The 19815-nt window shown below is 37.5% G+C and overlaps 1 protein-coding gene across 2 annotated transcripts in view; it reads right to left on the bottom strand.

The window, feature by feature from the left end:
- LOC127425003 (semaphorin-4A-like) overlaps window positions 1-19815 on the bottom strand; it is a 54760-nt gene that overhangs the window by 33523 nt on the left and 1422 nt on the right. Inside the window, exons 2-3 of one of the 2 annotated variants that reach the window (XM_051670567.1) lie at window positions 5711-5802; window positions 5186-5428 (exon numbers count right to left, since the gene is read on the bottom strand). In XM_051670567.1, coding sequence (XP_051526527.1) covers window positions 5186-5276 — 91 coding nt within the window. In that variant the 5' untranslated portion in view covers window positions 5277-5428; window positions 5711-5802. The remainder of the gene's footprint in view (window positions 1-5185; window positions 5429-5710; window positions 5803-19815) is intronic. The other variant, XM_051670568.1, reaches the window with a different exon arrangement.

Below are 19815 nucleotides of genomic sequence, written 5' to 3'. Positions count from 1 at the left end.
GACTGCTGCAATTTGATGACAAAAAGAAAAACAATGGAGTCTGTCATTCCACTTCCAGTCAATGATTTCTAACACAGCAATAAATATGATTTACATCAAAACGTATTTGTTATGATCTCTCTTAAGCTCTATGCTTGTTATCTTCTGTTGTTAGTGAAAAACTAGAGCATGTTTGTTCCAAGATAATTTTTCTAGGCCTTTTGGCATTTACAGTGCATCTGGAAAGTATTCACAGCGCTTCACTTTTTCCACATTTTGTTATGTTACAGCCTTATTCCAAAATGGATTAAATTCATTATTTTCCTCAAAATTCTACAAACAATACCCCATAATGACAATGTTAAAGAAGTTTGTTTGAAATCTTTGCAAATTTATTAAAAAAAACCCCAAAAAAACAAAATCACATGTACATAAGTATTCACAGCCTTTGCTCAATACTTTGTTGAAGCACCTTTGGCACCATTTACAGCCTCAAGTCTTTTTGAGTACGATGCTACAAGCTTGGCACATCTATTTTTGGGCAGTTTCTCCCATTCTTCTTTGCAGGACCTCTCAAGCTCTATCAGGTTGGATGGGGAGCGTCGGTGCACAGCCATTTTCAGATCTCTCCAGAGATGTTCAATCGGGTTCAAGTCTGGGCTCTGGCCGGGCCACTCAAGGACATTCACAGAGTTGTCCCGGAGCCACTCCTTTGTTATATCTTGGCTAAGTGCTTAGGGTCGTTGTCCTGTTGAAAGATGAACCTTCGCCCCAGTCTGAGGTCCAGAGCGCTCTGGAGCAGGTTTTCATCAAGGATGTCTCTGTACATTGCTGCATTCATCTTTCCCTCGATCCTGACTAGTCTCCCAGTTCCTGCCGCTGAAAAACATCCCCACAGCATGATGCTGCCACCACCATGCTTCACTGTAGGGATGGTATTGGCCAGGTGATGAGCGGTGCCTGGTTTCCTCCAGACATGACGCTTGCCATTCAGGCCAAAGAGTTCAATCTTTGTTTCTCATGGTCTGAGAGTCCTTCAGGTGCCTTTTACTGAGAAGTGGCTTCTGTCTGGCCACTCTACCATACAGGCCTGATTGGTGGAGTGCTGCAGAGATGGTTGTTCTTCTGGAAGGTTCTCCTCTCTCCACAGAGAAACGCTGGAGCTCTGTCAGAGTGACCATCGGGTTCTTGGTCACCTCCCTGACTAAGGCCCTTCTCCCCTGGGCGGCCAGCTCTAGGAAGAGTCCTGGTGGTTCCAAACTTCTTCCATTTATGGATGATGGAGGCCACTGTGCTCATTGGGACCTTCAATGCTGCAGAAATTTTTCTGTACCCTTCCCCAGATCTGTGCCTCGATACAATCCTGTCTCAGAGGTCTACAGACAATTCCTTGGACTTCATGGCTTGGTTTGTGCTCTGACATGCACTGTTAACTGTGGGACCTTATATAGACAGGTGTGTGCCTTTCCAAATCATGTCCAATCAACTGAATTTACCACAGGTGGACTCCAATCAAGTTGTAGAAACATCTCAAGGATGATCAGTGGAAACAGGATGCACCTGAGCTCAATTTTGAGTGTCATGGCAAAGGCTGTGAATACTTATGTACATGTGATTTTTTTTTCATTTTTTATTTTTAATAAATTTGCAAAGATTTCAAACAAACTTCTTTCATGTTGTCATTATGGGGTATTGTTTGTAGAATTTTGAGGAAAATAATGAATTTAATCTATTTTGGAATAAGGCTGTAACATAACAAAATGTGGAAAAAGTGAAGCGCTGTGAATACTTTCCAGATGCACTGTAAAAGTTAATGTTGTATCTCTGCATGTAAAGTATTGCTATATACTTTCAATTGTTTTGTGTTTTAGCTTTCCACTTTACAGGCTTAAAAGTTTGCTCAGGGAGTTGCTTGTTACTCAGCTCGTGGTGCACAATGTGGTGCATAGTCACTCCGTCCATCCTAATATTCTGTTGTTTTATTGTTGAGTTTGCATTGGTGAATAAATAACTTTAATTGCTTAAAGGTTTTTCCAATATCTCCTTTATCATTGATTTGAAAATGTTAAATAGAGTCAGGTTATTTTATTGGAGTCAGATAAATAACTAAATTAACAACACGTTATCCTTCAACTGCTTTTTGTTTCGATTTTTGGTTCAAAATATCAGCTTACCAGAACTAGTTACTGCAGTGCACAGCCAAAACATATGCGGCTATGTCCTTCAAAACATGAAGGCATTTACAACTTCAAATTTCTAAAAAATAAAACTCAATGATAGGTTAAACTTACCATGCTATACTTAACCACTTTATCTCTATTGGACATGCCGGGAGGTCCAAAGGGGGGCACTAATTTGTGAAAAAAATGTACACTTAAAACGTTAAAGTCTCCATATACATAAGTCAGGCATATGAGGTATCATTTGAAAGCTTAGAATCTGAACTCTTCAGAGATAACCATCACTTCTGCATTTATGTTACTTACTTAATATCAAAATAAAGCGCCCCCTAGAGGTAACGGGGTAGAAATATTTATATGAAAATAAGTCGTTCACACAGCACTTAAATGGAAAAGTCATTTATCAAATGAACGCTTCAGTTCTCAGAAATGCGAATGTATAGTCTATTTTGTTTCCCTCATACCACAGTTCGAAAAATCTTCCAAAAAACAAAAACAAAAAAAAAAATCACAAAGTGAAATGATTTCTGTAAGTCATCAAATACAAATCTCTTTTATAAATATAATAATTCTTTATACAATATTAAGATACTATTATATAATGTACTGAATATAATGCAAAAATAAAATAGAAATAAAAATAAGGAATAATAATAACTATATGAAATAATGAATCAATGAATCAAAAATGTCACATTGTTTAATTGCACTTATGGGTCATCAGTTTGTCACTAAGCTTCATTTTCTTTTATAGGGCTATCTATCTTAATAAAGAGAATATTTTTTAGCCTATACTTGTTATAAAGTCTTTAAAAAAGCTTTTTTAATAAGCCTTTTAAACTTTTTAACCTATTCTGGGTCAACAAAAACAAAGCAAAGTGATATTACTGGGAAGAAAAAAATTCAATTAATAGTGCCAATGTGCAGAAAGCTTGCATATAGCCAGTTATGACAGAGGTCCTGATAAAAGGTGAAATGATCGGTATCGGCTGTAAAAATCCTGATTGGAACATCCCTAATGCTCACTGATGCTCTGCACATAGTTCTGCAATCTCGCGAATGCTCCCGCTATAAATGAAGCTATCTACACAGCACAATAAATCACTTATCTTACATCGCATCCATGCCTTGGTTTAATCAAATGAGCAACACAAGAAAAACTTAATGTTACATTTTTCTTGCATTGCTCATCTGCAGTGTATTTCTGTTCAGGCAGCACAAAATGTAACAAACCCAAAATCATTTTAAATTACCGACTTTACTTTCACTTTTGTTCTAAAGTGTTAGGGACATACACCGATGAGCCAAAACTTTATGATCACCTGCCTAATATGCTGTTGGTCCTCCACGTGCCGTCAAAACAGCACCGATCCGCTGAGACATAGACTCTACAAGAACCCTATAGGTGTCCTGTTGTATCGGGCATCAAGACATTAACAGCAGATCCTTCAAAACCTGTAAGTTGCGAGGTGGAGCTGCCGTGGATCGGACTTGTTGGTCCAGCACATCCCACAGATGCTCAGTTGGATTGAGATCTGGGGAATTTGGAGGCCAGGGCAACACCTTGAACTCTTCATCATGTTCCTCAAACCATTCAATACGTGCAGTGTGGCAGGGCGCATAATACTGCTGAAAGAGGCCACTTCCATCAGGGAATACCATTGGCATGAAGGGGTGTACCTGGGCTGCAACGATGTTTAGGTAGGTGGCATATGTCAAATTGACATCCACATGAATGGCCGGACCCAGGGTTTCCCAGCAGAAGCAGAGCAGAGCAGAGCATCACACTCCCTCCACCGGCCTTCTGGTGCCATTACTTCCCAAGGTAAACGGCGTACATGTACACGGCCGTCCACATGATGTCAAAAAAAAATGGGACACTTCGGACCAGGCGACCTTCTTCCACTGCTCAAAGGTCCAGTTCCAATGCTTGCATGCCATTGCAGGTGCTTTCAACGGCTCATCATGGGCACTCAGACCGGTCTGCGGCTACGCAGTTCCATATGCAGCAGGGTACGATGCACTGTGTGTTGTGAAGCATTCCACCCATAACCATCATTAACATTTTCTGTGACTTGTGCCACAGCAGACCTTCTGTTGGTTCAGACCAGACTTGATCACACATTGATGAGATTTGGGCGCCTAACACCCTGTCGCTGGTTTGTTCCTCCTCGGACCACTGTCGGTAGGTACTCACCACTGCTGACCGGGAGCAACCCACAAACACTGCCTTTTCAGAGATGCTCTGACCCAGTCATCTGGCCATAACAATTTGGCCCTTGTCAAAGTCACTCAGGTCTTTACTCCTGCCCATTTCTCCTGCATTCAACATATAATCTACCCAGACCTTGACATGTGGCCTTGTTAGGAGATGATCAATGTAATTCGCTTCACCTGCGAGTGGTCATAATATTTTGGCTCATCAGTGTAACAAATACGTAAATATTAGGGATGCATGATAGAAGTCATATTGCAATTATTCTGAAAAATATTGTGATTGTGATTTGAACAGCGATATGAAAATATAAATATAAAAACTAGTAAGTGATTGCGATAGTATCTAGTGATATAAAAACTAGCAAGTGTTTCCTTTTGATAAAAATGTTTTCATGTTTTCCCATGTTCTGCTGCCAAAGACTTTGGCTACTCTTTAAAGTTTACATTTGAGTCCTTTAAAAAAAGAACCAAATTCAGACCTTTTGCATTTTAGCTACAAACAAACAAAGAGCTACACTAAAAAACAGTGACACAAAGAGGGAAAAAACCACTGTTTTCTTCCTATTTACATTGTTGCAGCCCTTGTACATATAAATATACAAATTTTAGCAAGGCCTCTTGCTTTCTAGCTAACTGAGCAGCAGCATTTGGCACCACAGTTGTACAAGAGGTGCTTAGGAACTCAAAAAGGTTATTTTATTCCAATATCTACGGCACATACATTTTATTTTATTTATTTATTTTTTAATTGCTATAACATCAGTTTAAAAATCTTCCAATTTATAAAACAAAGACTTCTATAAACTTACCCATGGGAAAAGAGATGCGGGGGATGACATGGCATGTGCTGAGGACAATCAGAAAGGACAAACAGGCACAGAGTGACCCCGAATGCGCCATCCTGTTGGAAAATCAGGAGGCCGCTGAGCAGAACAGCTAAATCCAGAGACAGATCTATCATTCAGTGTTGGATTCTGTTCCTGGCCTTTCAGTTCCGAGTAGTCCACAGCGACACAACTTCCAACAGTCAAAGTAGTCAGCCGTCATCTCATCTAAACAGGAATAATGTAAAGCGTGTTAGACTCTAGAGGAAGGCGACAGCACTTAAGTCATTACTTCCTCTAAAGACACAGTAGCCTCTTCCTCTTTCAGTATTTTGCATAAGTTTAAGAAGCGGTTAAAGGATGACATCAATAAGCACATGATTGCCGTAGTGCAATTATCTGTGATATTGCTGCTAATCTAATGGCTTTATGATGGAAATTTCTATGAGCCAAGAACAAAAAACATTTTGACTCATATCCTTTGCCTTGGGCAAACCAAGATTTACTCACCACTTATTGATGTGGAGTGCTCTCTTGACTATCATGCATTCATCTTCTACAGACTAATATGGAAGAAAGGAAAAAACTGAACAGTGTTCCATCTGTTGGGAAGAGAATCACATGAATTTTATGTTTTCAGTAAATAACAATACTTGGGTGTTTAGGGTGGTTGCCAGAGTGTTGCTATGTGGTTGATTAGGTGTTCTAAAGCTGTCTCAAATGATGCACTATACACTGTGCACTACACATTTTGCAAACTAGGAATGTTCATCAGTAATTGACTAATCAAGTTCTCGTTCTGCACCAGCTAGTCGACTATTAAAAACACGACTAAAAGAATCCCTAGTTTATTTTTCTTTGTGCATTTGCCTGTCATGGACAAAGCTGAATTTAGTTCACTGGGAGACGCTGTGGATGTGTGTCATCAGATGTGTTGGATTAGAGTGAAGACTTGATGGTCTTTGTGTGCCTTCAAGCAAAGCCAAGTGCTGCAATACTTGAAATATTTGAACTTTTATTGAATTCTACTCTATTGGTATTCAGTTCTTGTTGGACTCATGCAAACCAATGGGCGAGTAAACTGCGAAACGGTACAAGAAACTCAGAAGCTTATCAGATCATTATGTGTATGTGCGATAAATCTGAATATGGGCAGAGCACATTTGATAAAAAGCCAACTTTCACCACTTGAATAATAACATGTGTAATGATACAAAGTGATTGCCTATGTAGACTGAGTTTATATATGTGCATTAGCTAATGCCATCAGTATTGGTTTCTATGTAAGCTCCGGGTGAGTGCAAACGTTTGTTTTTTAATCTTTTTTTTTTAAATTATTATTATTAATGCATATTGTTAATTTCTTTTTTCCCCCAAAAGAAAAGCAAAATTTGTTGAAGATAGTTTATTTTGAAACCGTTCTTGGTAACGTTTGTGAATAAAACAAAATATAATTTCAGGTATGTCTCATACTTGATATTTATAACTGACATTTTAAATTTAGAGTAACTGATTACTTATTTTTTGTGGGTTAAAGTATTTGTGTGTTTTTTTTGTTTGTTTTTTTTTGCACACTGTTTCTATGGTATTCTGGCTGGTTCCTAGTTGGTTGATTACTGGCCCAAGTCAAAACAGCCCACCACCAAGTCTCTATGGATTGATTCACACATAATTCCAACTTTTTAAATCATTTTGCAAATGATGAAATCAAATTTGTTAATTTATCCGCTATATCTATGCCCGTTGCAATAGTAATGACATGTCTGCATAACGTAAAGAGACATGAGAGAGAAAACTTAAGGTTTAACCACTGCTTTGGTCCATTAGCTTGAGGGAAACTTTTTCTTTTTTAAATAACTACACACCTACACAACAAAACAAACTGGCCAATCTTATTTCTTGTGAATTACAATGTCGTTCTGCAACCTTCTTGACCCAGAAATCTCCCCACATATAAACCCAAATTATTCATTCATAATTCAGGCAGTGGGATTAGCACGCATTTGTCAGAGTCTCTCAATGCATTAGTATATCCACCCACTGGCATAAACCGGAACAGTCATATAACAATTGCCCAATACACCATTAGTTCCTCAAAAGTCAATGATTGGTTGGTTAATACTAGTGGTTTCATTTAGTCAGACTTGCTCATGTTGGAAGCATGATTCATGTTGCAGCTTCAGCAGGTCAATAAGAAACCGTATAATACACTTGATCCCAGACCAAAAAATCAATTCTCAGCTGAACTATCCTATGTTAATGATTAATTGAAGCACAAAACAGAATACACTACCAGCCAGTAGTTTGGACACAGTTGAATTCATGAATTATTTTCTCATGATATTAAAATATTTTATTCTAAAGTCTGAAATCCATTCATTTCTGTGAACAAATATAAAATGTGCCTATATGAATCTCTCTACAAAAGTAACAATTACAAAAAACATTTTTTTTTAAATGTATGGATTTAAAAGAATGGATTTAATACATTGTTTTGATTTAATTGGGTTATGCAGTAACCATTTTTGGGCCCAATTTACATACTGTACTTTATCTTTGCTGACAAAACTATTAAACTATAAAAAGCGAAAAAAAAAAAAACAACAAAAAAAAAAACTGTGCAGTTTCCAGCTGGATGCATGATTGAAACTAAACTAAGTGCTAGAAAATATAATAGATAGTACCACCTGACTGTGCTGAATGGGATTTCAACTGAGTAATTCTTGACTTCCCGTCATAAGACAGCAGATTTGTATCACTGCAAATGAGGCATTCACACCTGATGAAGCACAAAGGTAGTTCCAGCTAGAGGTCTGCGCGGGATGGATTTTTCAGACCCGCTCTCCCGCAAAAAATATGCCATTGTTTGTCCCGCTCCCACCCGCAACTTTAACGTTTTGTCCCGCTCCCAACCCGCAAAAGCCCGCAGGTAGAGGTCTATGTGGATTTTTGTTCCGCTCGTGTCATCATATGCATCTATTTTCAATTCCCACCTGTAAAACAAACGGAACAAGAAAACGTGTTTCATCAATACTCTTTTTATTTGTTTATTCTGACATGTAAAGGGAAAAATATGTTTTGTAAAAAAACTTTTACAGCATCCATATTTAGGCATAGTGCCTAACAATTTTAGATTTTTTGATTTCCAACCAAGCTATAAAATGTATCTTTTAAAGACAGCTTTAGAACAGTAAACCATTTAGGTCTATAGTGACTCAAGAAATAAATAAATGTATTTAGCTTGCTTAATTTGCCTGTTGGTCACAGTTTTACTCAAACCTTAAATAACAAACAGCAATGGGCTTAAGTAGAAAAGGCTTACTGAATATGTAAATATTTAATATTTACGAATTTTTTTGAAGTCGGTGACTAGTTTTTTCACATCTCTCAGAAGCTGGCAAACTTCAGGTGCTTTATCCATCACAGCAGTTGAGCATGCATGTGAAAGAATCACGTTGAGAATGTGGGCACTACAGTTAAATCTTGTGAAGCCATGCAGGGCTGCCACCATGTTCACACCTCTATCAGTGAAGACGACGAGTTTCTTTGCCTGTAAACAATCAATTCCAAAGACTCTGAGGTTTTAAAATAAGACAGCTTGGATGTTTTCGCCAGTCTTTGAAGTGCCTGCTTTGAACAGGGTTGCAAAGAGCACCCTTGACACCACGTTGTAGTTTGAATCAATGTAATGTCTGGTGGCGAATAGGAAAGAGGTCTTCTGATAGTTTTCAGTCCAGATATCAGTTGTCACAGCACACCCGTATTTCACTATTGTCTCCATCATGTCATTGACAACAGTCCTTCTACATTTTTGTGCCCTTTCACCCAGATGTTGTGACCCTGTTGTTGGATGGGGCAACATCTCCCTTACATCAGATTTGCCTATCTTGGTTGCCGTGTCTATGAGGTGCTGTGTTAGTTTAATGAAACCCTTGCCAGAGACAGTGCCATAAGGTCGTAGGTCTGCACAATCAAAGTCAATGCATTTGTCGTTTCATCTTTTAGTGCACTTGACACTCTTGATTGATTTGCCATGAATGCAAGGGAAGTTTGGCCTTTAAAAACTGAACACACATGATGCTTAAGACCTGAATTGCCAGACTTCTGCCCACTGTATATTATCACCTTGTTGCATTTGTCACAACAGGAAAAAGGAAGGTGCTTTCCCTCGCTGTCGCAAACAACCGAGAAACGTTGGCAAAAATCCAATTTGTCTTTGGTTGGTTTCAAAGTTTTGTATGCTCCTTTCTTTAATAAAGAGTTACCACATGTGGCACTAAGGGATCCATCTTCATGCTCAGACATTTTTCCACAGATACTTAAGTTTCCACCACATAGAGCACGAGAAAGAATTTGTATGAATTAGTCACCACCAACCCTGCACCTGTAAATATATATATTATTACTATTATTATTATTATTTATTTTTGCTCTTACTCAATAGACGAAAATCAGGAATAACATTCTGTACCTTAAAAGCATAAAATAAAATGAGTAACTTATTTTATTTTTAGATTTGTAGGTTTTGCGGGAGTCCTGCGAGTAATTTCTTTCTCCCGCTTCCCGCGCACACATCAGTGTCTTCCTGCCTGCAACCGCACACAGCAATCAAAACTTGTCCCATGCCGCACTCTGTTGCGCCGGCTACCGATGGGTGTCCCGTGGGAGTGCAGGTCTCTAGTTCCAGCCACTATTAACCTACAGATAGTAATCATGGTGAGAACAGGTCAGATGAGTACTTCACAATTTACTGAGAAGTGTGAAGATTCTAGAGATGTACGCAAGTCATCTAGTATGACAACATCAGACAGGGTTTCTATTCCACCTCTTTTGTGATCATACAGCAGTGTTCTTCAGTTTAGAAGATCTCGGAGATCTTGAATACCCCATGGAATAGTTTTGCGAATGCAATTTTCATTCCTGTTTTGATGCATTTTCCACTGAAAAAATAAGTTAGGATGGGATATATCAAAGGGTTTGTCTTTTTCTGAATAGCCAATATACACTTTAGTTTGTCACAGCTCAGCAAAATCATGACTTGCTACTTGCTATTGCTAGTCAATCATGGCATCATGTAGCCTCTTCTAATTTGGACTGACAGGCACCTGGAAGCATTGCTTACAGATCAAAGCCAAAGGTGCAAAATCTTTGCCACTGTCCATTCCCCGACAAGTCTCTTTAATAGGTTTAACCACAGAGTTGTTTTTTTGAGCCAGTGGAGGATCAAACCAGTCCAAAAATATCCATGCCACGGTCAAATACGGGGAAGCCAATACATGTTTTTCTGGTTACAAATTAGGACTGTATTTTTTTTCCTCATTTCCATGATGCAGTCCCACTTTACCTGTGGCTGGCGGTATGGCAGGAGTAAACGGGGTGCAAAATTTTTTGAAAATTCATCCACTTCAACCACATCTGGAAGTGTTAGAAAACGCATGTGACCACACTGCATTTGTAAACAGTAATCCATCCTAATGTGTCCTGGAAAACAGTGAGGGACTCACCTGCCAATCACCCACTGCACTAAAACAAGGGTTATAAAAATGCGAGTTAGGTGCGGCTTAAAAAAAAATAACCGTCTGCATCTTGGAAAATTTCTTACAGACTTTACAGAACATCTTCAGTATGCCTGATATCAACCATGCAGTGACACAGATAATATGAAGCAACTGAAGTTTAGTTAATACAAGTAGTCCACTCAAATTACTGCTTGAATCATCACATCTGTGTTTACCGGTATATTAAAATGCTAAAATTAAATTCCGGAAAGAAACACTGCCGTTGCAATCATGAAATCAGAGAGACAATCCTCTTCAAATTCAAACATAAGTTGTCATAGTCGATGCATAAGAGACGCATGTTACTAGCAGGTGTAAATGCCGAACTGTCTCGGCTAACCACTTGTGGTTAAGATGGAACTTTATACTAGGTAACCAAATTGTTATGAAACCCTGGGTCTGGCCATTCATGTGGATGTCAATTTGACACATGCCACCTACCTAAACATCGTTGCAGACCAGGTACACCCCTTCAGGGCAATGGTATTCCCTGATGGCAGTGGCCTCTTTCAGCAGGAAAATGTGCCCTGCCACACTGCACACATTGTTCGTGAATGGTTTGAGGAACATGATGAAGAATTCAAGGTGTTGCCCTGGCCTTTAGGTGAAGTCATGTTAAGTGGATATAAAAAGTATGCACACTGAGAATTAGTCAATTCAAGATGAGCCACTGTTGATATGCAGCGATGATCTCTTCAGCTTCTTGATAAATGATAAACAATCGTTTGTCAAATGTTTGTGTGGACAGGTGACACATCTAGTGCAGGAAGTCACACAAGCTCTGTACAAACACAACAAACTTTATATTACAACCAGCATAGACCTCGGAGCCTTGCTGTACTTTTCTTTGCATTGCCCTAAACAAACAGAGTCACATGTGTGTCATACTATACAGCATTAAAATACAAGGTGCAGAAAAATACACAAGGCAAACGGAGTATGTCTTCATTAACAATGCCAGATTTAAACTGAAAACTTCATGGGGTCAAGAAGAGTTTCAAGACAAAACAATGGCTCATTTAACTAAGAGAGTTCCTCTTCTTCATTACTGTAAGGTCATTTGACAATTTTCATTTCTGTATGTGTTGTTTTAAAACCAAGAAAAGGAGATGTAGGTGATGGCATGGCCTCTCACCCATAACCGAAATATTCTACTTCATATTACGGAAACTTTCCACAGCTTTGGTTTAATCCCAAATAAACATAAATAGAGATCTATGACAATATTTATTTCATATAGGTAAAGGAATAGTTCACCTAAAATAGAAAATTTTGTTATTATTTACTCACCCTCATGTCATTCTAAACCTGTATGACTTTTCTCTGAAACATAAAATTGGTTGAACATAAGATATTTTGAAGAATCTCTAAGCTACTCTTTTCCATAAAATGACAGCAAATCAACATATTAAGGCACATTAATAACTTACATTTTGGTATGTTCCTTACACAAAGTTACAGTACAATTCCCGAAGACTTGGAATATAGAATATAGCTGGGAATAGAAAAGTCATACTAGTGACAGACCAATATATTGACCGATATTTGGCCATTCTGCGATTATCAGAATCGGCCGATAATAATGTTCACTTGGCCGATTAACAGAAGTGTTACCAATCCCTTGTGTCAGTCCCAAAATCGACCAACAAATTTGTCAATGGATAGTAAAAATCTGATTAAGGTTTCGTTTGTTCCAAGTTTAAGCGAAAAGGAGTAATTATTGTATAAAATCATCATACCTGTCACTTAAGAAATGTTGTGCACTTATTTGCTAATGTTTAATTGTATTATTTATATCTGCATTTATAATGGTCTTCCTGCTCTCTAGATATTGGTATGGGCATCGGACATTAAAATAAACTTGTATCAGCTGACCACTAATACAGGCTACTTTATGCTGCTTTTTATGCCCTTTTTGGAGCTTGACAGGCCATGGTCACAATATGCTTTCATTTTATAGAAAAGAAAAGCTCGGACGGTAAATAAATGATGACAAAATTTCATTTTTGGGTGAACTATTCCTTTAAGTTGTTGTCTATTTCTGGAAACAAGCAGCCTTTCTATAAGTCATAACCAAATTATTTAAGGACAAATTATGTGCATCTCATTCTTTGACATCTAACTCAAAAACATATTTCATCGGTGTAGCTGACAGCTCAGGCTTTAACGAGGCCTTGAAGAGAACTACTGAAAATAAATAACTCACTGAAATTATGGGTGTAATATCTACAGGTACAAGACCATATCGCATCAGGAATCCTTGCCATACTTGATGCAAAGACTCTGGCAATAACAATCACGACTAGGGCTGGGTGATACATCAAATTTTTACGATAAAATTGTGATGATTTTGTTGACAAGACAAAATTAAGCAATATCGTGAATGATTATCTAAATGTGCTTTTTATTTGGCCATAAAGTTTCATAAAGAGCGCATCAGTAGACTAATTTCACAATCCTTCAGGGCTGCATAACTAACAAAATAATATCAAAATAGCAATATGGTAATATGTGATAAGTAAATTGCAAAAGGGGTCCAAGACATGAAGAATCAAATCTTCCTTGATCTTTTGACATACAAGAGGTCATTGTACTGTAAAGTTTCAGAACTCAAAACTTCCTCCTAACTGCAAAAAGAGCATTTGTTGAAATCAAGCTCCCAAAATGACATGTTCTCTTCTTCCTCCACATTGTGATGTCACACTGTGGTAGACATTTGCATCTGACTGCCTCCACAACAACATATTAAGGCCTAATTTACCTCATCACTTCCATAGCCCGCCGAGTAGATGCGAGTTCAGTGTAAGCAGTAACAGAGCACGCGCTCAAAATGAGCATTTTAAAGCAGTCGTGTGTCAGTCATACTGCGCGCTGGCACCAGATCGAGTCGGTGCTCGGTACTAACGGTGCTGCAGAAACACTGGTGTATAATTAAATTACAGCATTTGCACTTTAATCTCAACTCAACTTTATTTATAAAGCATTTAAAACAACAGAGTTGACCAAAGTGCTTCACAGTAATAAAATGTAAAACATAACATTTAAAAATTACCATATACACAAACACCAATTTTCTAAAAGTCTAAAATACAAACAGTCCAAAACTGTGTCCTACATTTAATTTGTCAGACTCAAAGGTCAATGTAAAGAGATGAGATTTCAGACATGATTTAAATGTCTGCGTCGCAAACTGTTTAAACGGAAAATGAAGTTTCCGGCAAAAAATACACGTTATAATAAAAGCACGTTTCAAAATATAAGCTAGAGTGACAGAAATACATTACAACTGTATAGTAAAATGTAATATTCACTGTAATGATAATAATAAATAATAATAAAGCAATATATCACAAGCAAGAGCGCTGTTGAATAAATATTTGGCAAAAAAAAGCAATGACATGTTGGAAAGTTCTATTTTCACTTGTTAAAAGTTTTAAGAATGATTTGATTAGACACCATTTTGAATTCTGGAAAATAATAATAATAATAATAATAATAATAATAACAACAACAAAAAGGAAAGCATGATTTGGTAAAGAATAAAACAGATTTCAGGGCGCTACTTAAAAACACTTAAGCAATGCATCCTTGATTGTGAAACACTTGAAGGAAACATGCATTTCTTTTAATTTATTATTTACACTGAAATGTAACTTAAAATAGGCTAAACTGGTGTGTTCAGTAGCACATTGTCATATTAGCATATTTATGCTGTGGTACTGAAATTGGTATTGAGAACCATGAAATTTCACTGGTGTCGGTACAGACTACTGAAATTTTGGTACCGTGACAACACTAATATAGAATATCGTCAATAAGCTGAAAAATATCTAAATATAATTTTTGTAGCCATATCGTCCAGCCCTATTCACAACTTAACATGCACAAGCCCAAAAGCAAGTTGTTATGGTGGGATATTAGGTGGGGTACACCAACATTCCTCAGGAAACTGAACCAGGGAAACACCTTAGGGCAGTGATAACAGGTAATCAAAGCAGGTCTGATCATTAGAGGAGAATCTGGACTTTAAAGAAGAGCAAAGAGTGAAGACTTCACAAGGTGACTAAAAAGCCCAGTGTTGATGACATGATTAAGTACCGACTTCTGAAGCTGACTGGGGTGCCCAAGGGGCCTAAAGAAATTCCTTTCCAGTGTTTTTTGGTAAGCTCTCAAATCTCAGTCACACATAGATTTATGAAAGGTGAAAAAAGGAGAAGGGAAGAGGATTGAAGGGAGGAATGGTCTTAGACTAGAGGTAAGATAATATTTCACTGGCAAATATTTCACACAACTGAATGAAGCTTAAAAAGGGCTAAACCTTAAAGGAACAGTTCATCCAAAGAAAAAGAAAACTGTCATTATTTACTCAACCTCATGTCATTCCTAAACCATAAGCTGCTATTTTTACATGGAACATACAAAGAGAAAATTTGATGAATCTTCACACAGCTTTTTACACTCAGCAGTGTATGGAATTTCTGGTCCTATACAGATAACCAATAATACACAGATAATTTTAGTTTTTGCATTTTAACTCTAAACCAGAAATGTCAGTTAACTAATTGTACATTTCTCACTTGAAACAAATTAGGTGTCCTTTAAAACAGTGGTTCTAACCTTTTTGACTCCAAGGCCTCCCATTGTTGGAGAAAATATTCGAAGGCCCCCCATGTAGGCTATTAGATATCTGTAAGACAAATCTATTATAAAACTTGTAATTCCAGAAATGTCTAGAACTGTATATTCTTCATAAAAAGCAAGTTGTTGAAGGAAGTTATTACATATATTTAGCATTTTCAGTAAGTTGAATTATAATAGTTATATTAAAATTATAATAATCTATCATATTTTAAATAATTTTAAGAGATTTTGAGGCCCCCCTGGAAGTGTGCTGAGGGCCCCTAGTGGGTCCAGACCCCCTAGTTTAAAAGTTTGGAATCTAGACTTTACAATCTCACCAACTCTTAACTCATGCATTTTAAGGTTTGGCGGATGTAAAGTGAACCAGACTGTGGCTATTTTACAGATGCATGCTGATTTGAATGAGAAATAATGATATTACACATGCATAAATTGTGGGGTGTCCATTTATTTACTGTAAACCTTGTATCATGTCCATTCAAATGAGGATTCATTGCAATCCTGATGAATCGTGAAGTTAAACATAGAGAGACCGATGTAATAACGAATTAAACCAAAACGAGACGTTAAATTAACACTAACTGCCACAAGCAAAAAAAAAAAAAAAACTACTAATTCCAATATCGGCACGATAACAATCATTTTAATCATACCAATTATCTGTTCATAATATATTGGCCACTAATATATCATGAACTACATGACAGTTCATTGTGACCACGTCTGTCAAGCTCTAAAAAGGTCCACAAAACACGATTAATCTAAAGTAGTCCATATGACTTGGGTGTTATATTCCAAATCTTCTGAAATAACTTTGAGGAACAGATAGAAGTTTTTACTCACTGAAAAGCTTCCCCTCTGCTGCAGCTCTCAAATCTCATTCTCCATATTTGAAATGGCATGCACCTGTTTTCTGTTACAACACACTAGCACCAACAGTATTTGCCGTTAGAGCTCAGACCATTTTTTTGTATATGAATGCAGACACAAATGAGCTTTCAGATTACCCTGGTCACTATGAACTTTCATTGTGTGAAAAAGACCTGGATGAATGCCACACACTTGGAATATAATGCACAAGTCCTTTGGACTATTTTTATGACACTGCGTGTCACGATTCATTAAAAATTCTCATTTAATGTTCCAAAGAAAAAATTACACCATATGTTATTTACGTCAAGATGATGCAGAAAAATCTGCCTCCGGAAGAGCATTCACTGATGCCCTGAGGGGAAAACGATGGTGGCATTTGCGTGCAAGAAGGTAACTCGTCTTGGTCCCTGGAGGAAAGCGATGAGTCAGTGAAGGGGAAGAAAACTGCTCTCCCAGTGAAAGCTCTGATCCCCATGCACAGTTGCCATGACTACAACTGATATGATTACCAGGCAGCACTGGTGTTATGCGTGTGCCAGTGTGCTGATGCATGTTATAAAAGCCGACATACAAAGGCATGGTGCGAGAATGTGAGAATGCAAAAAAACTTTTGTGCATATTTGTTTTCTGAATGCAATCCAACAAAACAACCTGCAATACTGCTCCAGGCAGTTTGTGATGTATAGTTTGGGTGATTTGTGCCTCTGGATAACAATGAGTAGACAGACAGATTTGACAAGGAATAATATTTTATGAATTTTTTTTGTCTTCATTTTGAACAGAATACCTACCTTTATTTTTTATAAAACCAATTTGTAAAATGTTGGGCTTAAAAGTGTGCTTGATCTATTTTCCTTTAAAAATACACACCACTTAGCTTAAAATTTTGTTTATAATGCATTTTTAAACTGCATCTTAGGAACAGATTATAGTAGTAACATTGACATTTTTGTTTAGGTAATCCCATAATGTAATAGAATAAAATGCAGTTCTAACTACAAAATTAAAAGTTCTAAATGTGGAAAAATCATCTGTCTGATAGTAAGGACTGGCAACTGAGTAGATTTGAGCACATGAAGACCGACCGATTAGTCCCTAGAGTCGATAAAAGGTTCTCAAGGGGAAATGTGAACTTATAAGTAATCGATGCCTTTTAAAACAAGTTTAATGTTGTTGCACATATGCTCTTAAAGGGATAGTTCACCTAAAAATGAGCTCCGTGCATGTGTCAAGCGCAAGGAAGTATAAGAGCTAGAGTATACTTACTTTTCTTGCACACGGTCAGCATATCAAAGTACACTCTTTTGGCTGCGAGCCCATATGGACACGTTGGACGCATGCACATTATGATTGCTTTGTGATACTCTTTTAGTACGGTCAACTGCAGGTGCATGCTCCGCCGAAATTTTTCACGTGTAGTAGGGCTGGGTATTGATGCAGAATTCCAGATTCGATTTCGATTCATTCGCTCACGATTCAGTTCTGATTTCGTTTCTATATAGATTAATATGGGTATATTTCAGTTATAATGTCACTTTTGCTTACATATTAAATCAATTCTCTCCCAGCTAATGCTGTAGGGGACCTTCTAACTAGTTACTTTATGAAAATATTAATTTTAATAATTACATTTTATTCGTTTTTCATCATTTTGGTCACATTTTAGCTTTTTTAAAAAGAACAAATCAATGTATTTAATCAATAAATATATTATTATATTTTTACATGTTTATTTGCATTATTTGTACTATTTACAAGTATTTACATGGATTTGTTGATGACACATTAAAAACCGGTACTGTCTCTTTAAGAAAGATGGCATTTCTGTAAACAGCGTCTTTAAATTAGCGCATGTTAACTAGAGAGACTAGAGTGGCTTTATCTCATGTGTCCTACGCATGCTTAGAATTAAATGTTTCTTTTTGATTAACAACTTACAGTAGAGAACAGAAAGGGTATTAAGAGAGACATTATTCAATGACAAATGGGTAGCGTGGATCTCGTCTTTGGACAAACATCACACGGAATAACTTTTACTCTCAACATGCAGTGAAAGGATTTTGCTGCTGAACTTCTTCACCACTATACAAGACAATTACTGGTGAGTGAAATCTAAACATTTACCAGCCAGTTGACAATATACATTTCAGTAGCATAGCGTAAAATTTGGTTGCTAAAGCGAGTGATTTCCTCTCATTGTAGTGGAGGGTTGCACACAGAGTAAAAGATCAATCTTAGGATTTATGAATTAATATCGAGATCGTTCAAACAAAGATCAATATGCATCAGAAAATCGATATTTTTACCCACCCCTAATGCGTAGTGTACTGTGCTCAAGATGTATTGGCACGCGGAAAAATTAAGTATACTTTGGCGTAAATCGAGCTTCTTGCATGAACGTGCCCTGGAGACTGCAGATGTCAAGATATATAGTGAAAAATAAGTTACATTTTGGTCTGTTTCTCACCCAAAGCAATCTTATCAATTCAAACGACATGACTTAAAGCGATCGTTCACCCAAAAATGAAAATTCTCTCAACATTTACTCACCCTCATTCCATTCCAGATGTATAGGACTTCCTTTCTTCAGCAGAACACATTTGAAAAAAAAAAAATTATAATAAAATAGAATAAATATCTCAGCTCAGAAGGTCCTTATAATGGATGTGGATGGTAACACGATTTTTGATGCTCAAAAAAGCACAGACAATCAGCTTTAATGTCATCCACACAACTCCAATCATTAAATGTCTCATGTTTTACGATCGCTTTTGGTGCGAAAAAGATCAATATTTAAGTATGTTTTTAACTATAAATAATCGCTTCTGTTAGGCAGCAGTATGTGCATTCATGTGAGGATTGAGGTCACACTGTTTCTCGTGTGACGTATTGCCGTTGGCATGTTCACGCGAGAAGTGATGCATGTGCGACACACTCGAAAGAGCAGCGCTGTTTACAACTGAACAGGTGCGCTGTACAGACCGAATGCTGTAAACAAAGAGGAGATACAAGTTTTAGCACAGCCATATTTATTTGAACCCAAGTACTCTGACCAGGAGCACAGGGCGATGGAGGAGGCTGGAGTAACAAGCCTCATATGGCACTTTTCCACTGCACGTTACGGTTCGACTCGACTCTGCTCGCTTTACTTTGCTAAGCTTGCTTTTCCACAGCAGTTTAGTGCAGCCTCTACGTGGGTGGGATTATATGCTGATCGTCATATTTGCGCCGCCTCTACTGCCGTGACATCATCTTAAACTCAACACAAACACACAATAAAGGAACATTGGAGGATATCGAAGGAATGGTATTCTTGATTCTCGCCATGTGGTTGTTTTTCACAGCAAGACGACAAACTTTGTTTCAAAAGAGGCGGACGGCAGCAAGACAAAATACAGTTAAAAAAACAGGAGAGTTTGGGAAATCATACACCAAAGCGCAGACGAGGACATCACTGTGTTAGCTCAAAGACAACGCACGAGGGTAAGCTAACCTGCCCTCTAGCTTATAGCAAATGATGGTAGTGACGATTTTCTCTAACCA

The sequence above is a fragment of the Myxocyprinus asiaticus genome, chromosome 34 (assembly GCF_019703515.2).
Source record: "Myxocyprinus asiaticus isolate MX2 ecotype Aquarium Trade chromosome 34, UBuf_Myxa_2, whole genome shotgun sequence".
NCBI classification, from domain to species: domain Eukaryota; kingdom Metazoa; phylum Chordata; class Actinopteri; order Cypriniformes; family Catostomidae; genus Myxocyprinus; species Myxocyprinus asiaticus.
Note: the sequence above shows the minus strand (reverse complement) of the source record. Positions and strands in the feature narration are given on the sequence as shown.